The sequence below is a fragment of the Solanum lycopersicum genome, chromosome 9 (assembly GCF_036512215.1).
Source record: "Solanum lycopersicum chromosome 9, SLM_r2.1".
NCBI lineage: Eukaryota > Viridiplantae > Streptophyta > Magnoliopsida > Solanales > Solanaceae > Solanum > Solanum lycopersicum.
The window spans coordinates 58789216-58801873 of NC_090808.1; the positions used below are offsets into that span (position 1 = coordinate 58789216).

Below are 12658 nucleotides of genomic sequence, written 5' to 3' on the forward strand. Positions count from 1 at the left end.
ACACTTTATGTGTTATTCATTCGGTCCAATTTTAATTGTCATATTATGCTTTTCGAAAGTCAATTTGATTAATTTTTCAAGTTAAATTAGATTACACTAAATTTGATATTTTAAACAAAAAATTAGACATTCAAAAACTATACGAAAAATGCTATAATTGCATTCTTATTTCAAATCAATATGATGGAAAAATACGTCGTAAAATCTTAGTCAAAGTTCTTATAATTTATTTTTAAAAAAAAATCATGACAATTAAAAATGGACGGAGTGAGTATAAACTTTCTTAAAGTGAAAATAAGAACAACTTACCCATTTTTTTTCTCTAAATTTTTACATGTTTATCTGTTAAAATCTTTTTAAATTAAGCTTTCTTAATTTTTAAAAAAAATGAAATTGCGATATGTATCCACCCAGTGTTTGATATCCACATTGAAATCCAATTAAATTTGAATACATGCTGAAAAGTCTAACATTTTTGGTAACCGATTTTCTTATAAAGGCGACTTGAATATGAGAAATCTAATTAAAGATGAAGAAGTATGTACCACTCCATCAGAACTCTCGCGAGTAAAATTGAACTGTTATCATTAAATTGAATATCTAATATTTTTAACGTTATAGTATATCATTTCAACCAACAAGGTAGTCATCGTGCCTATTTATGAATTAGCTAAGCAGTTTTCATCATTACAAAGGTAACTTTTTATTAGATTAACTAGCCTACATTTTAAAAAGAAAAAGATAAATCAGAAAAGAGTTATCATATATATTTTTTAGTGTGTAGGTGATTGTCTAAAATTGCTTGGTGTTGAAGACAAGGTGATAAATAATGACGATGAAGAGACAAGCAGGTAAAAGAAAGTCCTTATTTATTTTTGGAGAACTACCTAAATATACTATATTAAAAAAATATTACCATTTATATCAATAAAATATTTTTTACACTTGCTCACTTTTAATACACTAGTTTCTGAATACGTGCTTTGCACGTTTGCCTTATGCAATATTATATAAATTCATTAGAAAGATTAAAGTTCAATAAAAATATGTGTATAATGAGTACAATCTCAAATAAATGTGACTACAATAATTTTTTTTATTATAGAAAACTAAGGTAAAGATGACTAATTGAGAGAAAATACATAAAAAGAAATAAACATAAAAGAAAAAAATAACATACACATTCATTTTAACACTTTAATCATAAGTTCATAAAAATATACAATTCAAAAAGAATACAAAATCTGTAGATAATTTTCTAAGGTTTTCTAGACACCTTCTCTCATATTCAATTAAAATTCAAATGTTTTCTCCATCAAGTCAAACTAAAGCATGATTCAAATAAAAAAATTACTTTCATTTTTATAAAGTGATAAAATCATATTAAGGTAGATATATCATTATACTTTATGTTGATAGTTTCACTACTTTAACCTTAAATGAAATGGATAATATTGGATGTGAGTTTCATGAAATAAGAAAGACGAATTTATATAGATAAAGATAGAGGAATATCAAAACACATATTAAAGTTTTAAATTAAACATTTGAAGGTTATGAATATGATCAAAACACTATGTTAAATAGACAATAAAGTAATACAATCAAAATCTTTCATTCAAAGTAGTAATCTTTTAGCAATCTTTACTTAAATTATTTGTAGTTAAATAAAAATATACTGCATAAACTATTCAAGTATTATCAAACTCGTCATGTATTAATAAAAGTTGTCAATTAAGTAGCACTTAAAAGAATAATAACAAAAAAAAATACAGAATTAAAATCCATAACAATGCACGATGATACAGAATTACAAAAAAATATGAGTTGCATATCAAATTTATTTTAGACAACCATACATTAACTACAAAATGGAAAAGAAAAACCTAAAATCATAAGCTAACATAAAAAAAAAATATAAATCAATATATATGTCATATCTTATATTTCGTTCAAAGTTTAACACTTGAACTATATTGCAAGAAAACTTCTCTTTTTAATTTCAGATCAATATGTTCTTCTCCTCAGTTATCATCTTCACGACATGTATCTATATCATCATCTAGGAAGAGAATAGAAAATAGTAGATGATAGAAAATAAAAAAATATGATAATCTAGGGAGCAATTTACAGATTTTTGTACTGATATTTGACTGTCTTTTCACCAACCAAAATTTATTAATGGAGCACATTGAATTAGGGGTGTGCATTATTTGGATTAAACCGGAAAACCAAACCAAATTCTAATTTAAATGGTTTTTTTGAATTCTTGGTTTGGTTTTGAATTTATAATTTACTTTGTTTAGTTTTTTGGTTTGGTTTCAATTTAGAAAATGAAAATCGAAAAATCAAACCAAACCAAATACATTTTGGTTCAAATTGGGTTGCACTTTTTCAAACCAAAAATTGAAATTCCAAACCGTATAGTATAAAATCAAGCCGAAAAGCCAAATGCACACCCCTACATTGAATCGTGATACATTAATTTTGTTTTAATTTAAAATTCAAAGAGTCATCGAATTGAAAGTTTCCTACATTATTTTGCCTTCTACTCTAATTGAATTTAATCTAATCAATTGTAATTATGATGTCATAACTAAAAAATTTAAGTGTAGTTATTGAAATTTATATTGTAATAAAATTATTCATATTTAATATATATATATATGATTGTACATGACCTTTATCCTATAGGTCCTCCTCAATTAAATATTTACATTGTATGAATTTCTTCGTATGACAATTGTTTTAAGTGCTAAAAATTTAATAATTAAGAAGAAAAAATGTCATGCAGCTCGATGATAATTGGAAAAGGAATGCTCATGAATGAACTTCAAATTTATTACGATAATATTTTAGTGGTATGTGAAAAGTTTTCTATCATGGAACTTAAATTTACTATTTAATAATAATAATAATTATAATTATAATAATATTAATAATAATTATAATTATAATTATAATTATTATTTAATATAACAATAATAATATATTGCATACATAATTCACTTTTAATTCATATTGCAGATTTAACACAGTGTTACTATAAATGGTAAAAAATAAAAATATCGCTAAAATCAGTAATTATTTATTAAAAGGTATCAATCTAAGTAATTTTTCCTTAATTGAATCCTTAATTTTAGGTATATTCAGTTTTTTTTTTTTGAATGAGGAATATTCAGTTACAAAATAAGGAATCAATATTTAAATTCCTAGTTTTAATGATACAATTGTGAAATAAGGAAAAAGAAATATATTTCTCACTATTTTTGTTCATCTAATAATACATTGAACCATTTATTTAGGGAAGATAAACGTAACTAATCAAACACACTTTAATTCAGAAATAGGTTTCCTATAAATTATAAATAGAGAGACGATAGGTCTTTTTTCTTGCAAAAATAATTGTATAAATTTCCATTAACATTAGGTTTTTGATACAATCATGGCTGACTTATTGCCGGGATGTGTCATTCAAAAAATACTCTGTTTGATTAGTTATAAAGAAGCATCTAAGATGAATAGTCTCTACAAAACATGGTCGCAAGCTTGGTTGACTCTTCCCAACTTGGAATTCACAGTAAGTTGTAGGCGAGGCCGGGAAGGTCATACAAAGAAAGTGGATACAATCATGGAGAGATATGGGAAAGGTAAAATTCCTATACATAAGTTTGAATTAACAGAGCTTTTTTCTGATTCTTCCAAACTTTTTCATCTGGTTGATAAGTGGCTCCTCATTGCACTTGAGAATGGTGTAGAACAACTTGTACTTCACTTTACATCATACCCGCCGCCTATTTTAACAATCTTGGCAGCAAAATCATTAAGAGAATTGGTTCTGGACGATTGTACTCTTATGCCTGTGAGTGGGGTTGTGAATTGCAATTCTATGAGAAAGATTTCTCTATCTAATGTGACGTTAGACGAAAACATGATTCAGACTCTACTTGATAGTTGTCCCTTTATTGTCTCTTTCATCCTTAAGGATTGTCCGGGGATGACCGTTCTAAAGATCAAGTCGGATTCCCTCAAGGTCTTGAAGATTATACAATTTTTCCAAACATGTGATATTGATGCTCCAAATTTGGTATACCTTGACTATGCAGGGACTGAAATTCCTCATATTGCAAGAGAAACAAGTCAATTGAAGAACTCAAAAATCATTCTTCATTTTTCCAGTTTAGATACGGAATGGTTTTGTAATTTGAGGAAGTTTCTATCAAATTCGTCCTCTTGGTCTGAAGTTATCCTTTGTTTATCCGACTGCGATGATGAGATCAACATGACAGATTTGCAAATGGACCACATAGGTTCTATTGGATTGGTGGACGTTTTAAATCTCAATATGTTACTGATGGATGAAATTATAGAGTGCTCAACTTTTGTGGATGCTTTACTATGGAGTTGTCATCCTTGTAGACTCAACGTATCCTCAATTGATATTGAAACAGTCACACAGTTAATTGATTGTTTAATGTCTATGAAGAATTCGAGTCATTCCTCTTCTAATGGAAGCACACCTCAGAATAATCAATTAAAAGATATAAAAGTTTTTGATGGAAAAAATCAGCTGCTGCAACTCGAAAGTGAGGAGCTTGCAAAAAGGATTACGAAGGAGCCGGAGAAACCTTATTTTATATTAGATTGGTGATGGAGTTAAGTTGTCTCTATTTCAAATTGAATGCACTTATTCATTTCTAAAATTTACTATTTCATTTGTCAGGACGTAGCCTCGCCTATTTTTAGGTTAGTTATGACGTACACATGACAGTTTTTTTTTGGCACAACATCCAGTTCAGAAAATTGTAAAAGTTGCATTAGTATGAAATTGACAACGCATTAAACTTATTTCTCTGTTTTCCTTCTTCTGAGATGATCATAAAGACTAACAGCACAACTTATTAGAGAGTATATATACCAGTTTCTGTATCAGAAAGAGGTAGTCTGTACTTTCCTTTGAATACCATAGAAAAACAATCCCCCTCCCTACACGTGCACTAACTTCATACTTGCTGCTGCTGGTTGATAACAAAATGAAATAAGAGCTTCCCTTGAAAGGCTATTCATCTCTCACTTGGTGATGCATGACCATATCACCAACGAATTCTGCAAAAAAAAGGTCCAAGTTAGTCAAAGAAGCCATGCCGAAAATAATGAACAAAAATGTAACATAATGAAAGATAAAGGAAAATCAACATCAAGACTGGATAATATATTACTTTAAGTCCTATATATTCATAATTCCCATACTTCCTTTTTTCCATATCATGTTTCATTTTAATAAGACTCGTAAAAAAGTAGGCTCTTGATCAAAAAAATAAACAAACATTCCTCTGTAATGATTTATGTGTCCCTGATAATGATTTTCTTTTTTTTTTTCTATAAAACTTCTCAAAAAGAGATAATCAAAGTCCTAGGATAAGAGAATAATTTGATAATTGGTTGAGTTTTCTCGTCCAGACTTATAATGGTGTACAACTATAAAGTTGTCATGTCAGTGAGTTGGTGAAGTTGTTAGCATACTTCACAAATAGAAACAGACGAGGTAGTTTGTATAGTGGACGATAAATCTTTTTGGTCAATATAATCAAATGACAAACAACAAGAAGATTCATTCATTTAAAAGAAAAGGAGAGTTAGCAAGTCTTCTCAAGAATTCACAAAGAACATTGCAAGGGGTCTGGTCCCTCCAAGACTAAAAATGTGAAAAGGATGACAAGAGAGCTGTCAAAAAAGTTGTCACCTCAGATGTGGTTGGTGCATGTCACTTTAGGGAAGCATACTCTCAGCCAATGGTCATCTCAAGGAGTAAATGCTCATTTTATAAAGTCTCTTATTTAAAACACAAATTGAAACTTTGGCATACAAAAAGTCACAATCTTAAAAAGAAAAGATCATCTTCAAGGAAGAACTCAAGCACAAGAAGACATACAACAAGGACCTGATCAACTGAGAAGTGCTTCCCGTACCTGCTGGTGTTCTTGAATGGTTGTATTGAGCTATAATTGTAGGATTCGTTTCACTCTTGTTAGAAACGTTTCAAATCTTTGTTCGAGTCTTCGTAAGAACATTGATAGAGTTAACTTTGTGTCTTATGGTTAAGGTCTATATTAATCAGTGAGGGTTAGTATAGTGGGTAATGGATGCATTGAATTTGGCTCTTTTAAGCAATAGGAGTACTACTTAGTGTGGGATTAGGGTGTTAATGTTTCACTTTGCTTGAGAAGATCAGTGAAAACAGTTGGAAAATCATGTGTGACATGTTGTGATTTTACTCTCTTCAGCAAAGAGATTTCCACGAAAACTCTTATGCCTGTTTTACATTATGCTATTTATTTTCTGCACTTCAATTCTGTCGAGGGACCTGGTCCTGAGTTCACCGGTGGACGCGTACATTTCAACAGAGGTAGTTGAAAAATAAATTTTAAATACACCCAACTTTTTCAACATTCTCATCTCTGTCTTTGTCTAATGCTTCCCGTGGTCAACTAAAATAGAGTGTGCATGAAAGGTTCAAGCAGCTCATAATATGTCGATGTCAATGGTAGAAAGCAATTACTTGGTGGAACGCTATCATCAATCTTCAAAACTAAAAATTTATCAAGATTTAGATCCTTAATAGTCTTAAGGCTTCAAGGAAAACTCAGTAGGATACATATCATCAAATGTCTCAAATTCAATTTCTGTTTACTAGAGCCGTGATCCATAGAAGTTGCAGTATTGTACCTCTTTGACGTATCTCTTCGGGAACATTCATCAAACAGTTTGACTTTGCTGCATTCAGGGCCTGGTGACTCTTCATCAAGCATTTTGATTGGAGTCTCGGTTGCAGCTCTGTGACTACCTTCGGGCAGCAATTACAGAAAAATTTGTTGAATGCCTTCGGTGACTCAAATGAGCTACAAAGCTAAAGGTGGAAGAAGTTTCCTCTACTTTTTTGTTGAAAACTTTAGTAGACATTTCATCAAACATTATTGTCCACATGGATTGAATGTTCATCTAATAGAATTTTCAAACAGCTCCATATGACTCGACATTTTCCATAGGGCTTGAGTTTCTTCGGCCAAAGGAGAAAGCAATCTCTCGGCTCCATCTTCTGTAGCAAAAATAGAATATATACTGTTCATTTCCGCAATGCAGAGCTAACTTAACTTAGACACTACACCTGAATATTTAATTACGTATTTCACAAATATTGTCACACTACACCTGAATATTTGACTACGTATTGCACAAATATTGTCATTTTGTTAATATTTAAATTTTATATAAGGAAATTAGTAGTACAAGGAAAGTTGGACAGGTAAATATTGTATCAAAATTTTACTAGCATAATAACTCTCTTAACCATAAAGTCATGGACATATATATTTTATCATACCAAATTAAAACCAATAACCTCCCAGACACGACTATAAAATATATCTGACAGAGTTGGTTGAAAACTGCAGAAGCTAGATGATGAAAAGCTGATTAGGAGCAATATTAAGTTTATATTATTATCATACCCCTTCCCTATTTTTATCCGGTGTCTGATATTCATGTGGTGTTGAGGAAGCTCTCTCTATTAAAAGCCTATCAAATTGGCATTCTGTGGAGTCAAACTAAAAACAATAAACCTTGAAAATCAAAACATCTGATTAAGAATGAAAAAATAGTACCACTCCACAACAACTATCCTTAGTAAAATTGAATTGTCATCATTAAGTTGAATATGTAATAACATTAAATCATTCAACCAACAAGATAGTCATCGTGCTATTTATGATTTAGCTTAGCACTTTAGGTAATTTTTATTAGATTAACTAGTCTATTTTTTAAAAAGATAAAGATAATGAGAAAAAAAGTTATTATATTTTTTTGTGTGTTGGTGACAGGGGCGGATTTATTAAGGCTCGTGGGGGTGCCACACCACCCACGAGCTTCGATGGAAACTCTATTTATATATACGTATTTATATACAACATATGTATAAATAACAAATGTGCCACCCACAGAACAAAATTAATCTTTGGCGCTGCGGTAGAGCATCTACTTGATGGATCTTAGGTCGCGTGATCTAGCGTTTCTTTTTATAAATGAGAAGGCACATTTTCTTTGTTTTTTTATTTTTTTTTACTTACTAACTTATTATTAAGATTAATCAATAATTATTTTTAACTAATTTAATTTGATTCTTTAACTTTTTTTTATATGATTAAATATATTATAAAAAAAAATCTCTTCACTGTTAAAATCCTAGCTCTACCTTTAAAATTTTGAAGAACAAAAAAATTGTCATTAATTAAAGCTTCAGCCTTTCGTTCATCGCGCAATCATGCTCTCTCATTCAACCACAAAACGAATAATTCTATCTGAAAATTGATTTAATCAATGAGTCTACTGAGCATTAGAGACGAATTCAAAATTTGAAGATTTTGATGCACCAATACTATCTTAATTTAGGTAGTTTACGAAACTTTTACTATAATAAAATAATGAAATAAGACTAAACTGTATTTCGCGAGTGGTTCCTCTAGCTTGTACCAACTAAACAAGGGCATTTCGCTTCTTATGGGTGCACTGTTGATTATATCCTACTTTACGTATGTTTTTCACGATAGATATACATATATACACGTGATTTCTTTTTGAGGTTAACGGATGCACACATGCACTCCTATCAAATCATAAATGTGCGCCTCTGTTGGGTACCATGTAGGTCCACCTTTGCTTGGCACCCAGTGTCTCTAAATCCTAGATTCGCTTTTGGTTGGGGATTGTCAAAATCCTGTTTGATAAACCAAATAAGAATCCTAAACAAAAGGAAATGGGATTCCTATAAATTATAAGAGGGACTTTCCTTTTAGTGCCTCTTTGCAAAAAAAAAAAAAATTGTAAAAATTTCCATTAACATTAGGGTTGTGAAACAATCATGACTGACTTATTGCCAGAATGTCTCATTCAAAAAATACTCTGTTTGATTGATTATAAAGAAGCAACGAAGATGAGCATTCTCTCCAAAATATGGCTGCAAGCTTGGTCGACTCTTCCCAACTTAAAATTCTTCGTTAATTGTTGGCAAGGCTGGGGAGTGGGTACAAAGATTGTGGACACAATCATTGAGAGACATGAGAAGGGGAAAATTCCTATGCATAACTTTGAATTATCACTGTTTTTTGTTGATTCTCCCAAACTTTTTCCTCTGGTTGATAAGTGACTTCTTAGTGCACTTGAGAATGGTGTAAAAGAACTTGTACTTCACTTTAAATCATACCCGGTGCCTATTTTAACAATATTGGCAGCAAAATCAATAAGAGAATTGGTTCTGCACAATGGTACTCTTATGCCTGTGATTGGGGTTGTGAATTGCAATTCTTTGAGAAAGATTTCTCTATCTAATGTAACATAAGACGAAAACATGCTTAAGACTCTACTTAATAGCTTTCCCTTTATTTTCTCGTTCATCCTTGACAATTGTTCGAGGATGGAAGTTCTAAGTGTTGTTCATCTTGTATTCCAGACATACTTAGAACAAAACTTTGAATATCTTTGTAAGAAAACAAAGTTTAAAAACATTTTCACAACTAGAAAATTAAAACTAGTAGCGAAACTAGAATCAGAAACAGATTTTTTTAAAAAAAAATATACAAAATATTTTTCTTAAAGAAGAATTGTTGTTTAATATGTGTCTAAAGAATCTTACTGATTCCAACAGACTTTGCAGAAACACGAAGTTACCAAGTTTAATGAACCAGTGAAGAACAAAAGAATAGAAGAACTAAAATTAATTTACAAATCTAAAGTTTGTAAAACATGTACCAGAATCTGAAAAAATTTTAATAGGAAAAAGATCAAGTCCACTGAATTCACAGTGTCCCCTTAAGGAAATTATTCCCTTCTAGTATCCGAGGTTTGATTTGGATTGTGACCTCCCAGGGTAAAATGATCTCAATCACCAGAGTATAGATACCAAAAACTCCGGTGTCAGCGAACCACACAACGGCAGTGAAGTACACTTAGAATACTAGAATTAGTAGTTGAAGAAGAAGTCAATGAATTCGATATTAAAATGAGAGGAAATCCCTCAATTTATAGAAGACAAAGGGTGGTGCAAAAAGGTTCTTATTGTGCCTTACCGGAAAGGTTACAAACCTTTGGAAAAGTAACAATCTTTCAGAATGGTCGTCACCTTTCATAAAAGTCACAACTTTCCATAAAAGTCACAACTTTTCATAAAAATTGCAACTTTTCATAAAAGTCACAACTTTTCATCAAAGTCGCAACATTTCATAAAAGTCACAACTCTTCATAAAAGTCGCAACTCTTCATTTTCCATTTACACCTTTTTTAAAATACAACACTAAGATGAAGTTAGATTCTCTCAAGGTCTTGAAGATTATACAATATTTCCAGATATGTGACATTGATGCTCCAAATTTGTTATCCCTTGACTATGCAGGGACTAAAATTCCTCAACTTAACAATATTGCAAGAGAATCAAGCCAATTGAAGAACTCAAAAATCATTCTTCATTTCTCCAGATTAAATACGACATGGTTTTGTAAGTTGAGGAATTTTCTATCATCAAATTCATCCTCTTGGTCTGAAGTTAGCCTTTGTTTATTCGAATGCGAGGATAAGATCAACATGACAGATTTGCAAATGGACCACAACTTATATTCTACTGGATGGGTGGACGTTTTAAATCTCAATATGCTACTCATGGATGAAATTATTGAGTGCCCAACTTTTGTGGATGCGTTGCTATGGAGTTGTCATCTTGGGAGACTCAACTTAATGTCAATTGATATTACAACAGTCACACATTTAATTGATCGTTTAATGTCTATGAAGAATTTGAGTCATTCCTCTTCAAGCACACCTTGGAATAATCAATTAAAAGATATAAATGTTTTTGATGTAAAAAATTAGTCACTGAAACTCGAAAATGAGGAGCTTGCAAAAAGGATTACGAAGGGGGAGAAACCTTATTTTATATTAGATTGTTGATGGAGTTAAGTTGTCTCTATTTCGAATTGAATGCACTTATTCATTTCTAAAATTTATCATTTGTCAGGATGTAGCCTCGCCTATTATTAGGTTAGTGTTATGACGTAAAATACATGACATAGAGTTTTTTTTGGGCACAACATCCAGTTCAAAAAATTATAAAAGTTGCACCAGTATGAAATTGACAACCTATTAAACATGTTATTTGGAATGTTATAAATTTGTCTGAATTCAATCATTCTTTCACCACTTGTAGAACCCAGCACGAGCAGGGTATATTTCTCTGTTTTCCTTCTTCTGAGATGATCATAAAGACTAACAGCACAACTTTTTAGAGAGTATATATACCATTTCTGTATCAGAAAGAGGTAGTTTGTGCTCCCCTTTGAATACCATCGAAAAACAACCACCCTCCCTACACGTGCATTAACTTCATACTTGCTGCTGCTGGTTGATACCAAAATGAAGTAAGAGTTTCCCTTGAAAGGCTATTCATCTCTCACTTGGTGATGCATAACCATATCACCAACGAATTCTGGAAAAAAAGGTCCAAGTTAGTCAAAGAAGCCATGCCGAAAATAATGAACAAAAATGTAACATAATGAAAGATAAAGGAAAATCAACATCAAGACTGGATAATATTTTACTTCAAGTCCTATATATTAATTATTCCCGTACTTCCTTTTTTCCATATCATGTTTCACTTTAATAAGACTCGTAAAAGTAGGCCCTAAATCAGAAAAGTAGCCCTATCAACTTCAAGTGTTACAAATATTCCCCTGCCATAATTTCTGTGTCCCTGATGGTCTTTATGCTTACTTTGTCTAGATGCGATTTTTTTTACAGAAGTTGTCATCAAGGAGCATGACAACTTAAATAGACTCTTCAATTTTGTTTTCAGATGAAAACTTGTAATCATCCTCAATGTCAATTATATTGTTTTATTAAGTTTCGAAGTTGGACAACTCTTGATCTCCATTTGAAGTCATACTTAGTTCCATATCATGAGCAGATGTTGCTACTTCTTCAAACTATTTAGGCTTTAAGCCTTGCAATATGTAACGAAGATCCCAATGCCTACCTTGGATGCATATTTCAATCCCAGAAGTTTCACTAAGGCAATCTTTGCAGTTAAGGCTCAAGCTCCTCCAACAATTTATGAAGTCAATGATTTGTTCATCATTTATTTGACGGGCATTTGCTCCCTTTGTTTCCAACTATCAATGAACTAGAATCAAGGTCTGTTTACCAATCGAAAGCATTGTCCTTAAAGAAGCGGACAAACTGTTTGACAAGGTAATCACCGTGTGTTCCGGCTTTGTTGCAGTTTTCAATGAAGTGTGCTATGTGTTGTTTTGGATTTCCATTGCCGTCGAATTTCTGCAACTTTGGAGGTTGATATCCAACATGTACTTTTAGGTCATCAATTCTTTGGGAATACGACTTTACATATGTGAGAGAAGACTTAGACGTGGACTCAGATTTATCTTTGATAGACTCGTCTATGAAATCCTTCAATTTTCAACATGAATTAGACCTCCACCAGATACTTGAAACTCTTTGATGATCGTTTCTTGTTTTGTGAAGGACTCTCTTTTCTCCTGAGTTTTATGAAGATCTGCACATAATTGGGTGGATTCTCTTTTCTCCATATTCTCCATCATGT

The 12658-nt window shown here is 31.4% G+C and overlaps 1 protein-coding gene across 1 annotated transcript; it reads left to right on the forward strand.

Moving 5' to 3' along the window:
* Positions 1-3445: 3445 nt before the first annotated feature.
* LOC104649332 (F-box/LRR-repeat protein 25-like) lies at positions 3446-4651 on the forward strand. The gene has a single exon (XM_010328228.1). The coding sequence runs from the start codon at positions 3446-3448 to the stop codon at positions 4649-4651; it is 1206 nt and encodes a 401-aa protein (XP_010326530.1).
* The last annotated feature ends 8007 nt before the right edge of the window (positions 4652-12658 follow it).

Coding starts and splice junctions, on each gene's coding strand:
- LOC104649332 (XM_010328228.1), top strand. CDS start 3,446: ATGGCTGACTTATTGCCGGGATGTGTCATTCAAAAAATACTCTGTTTG.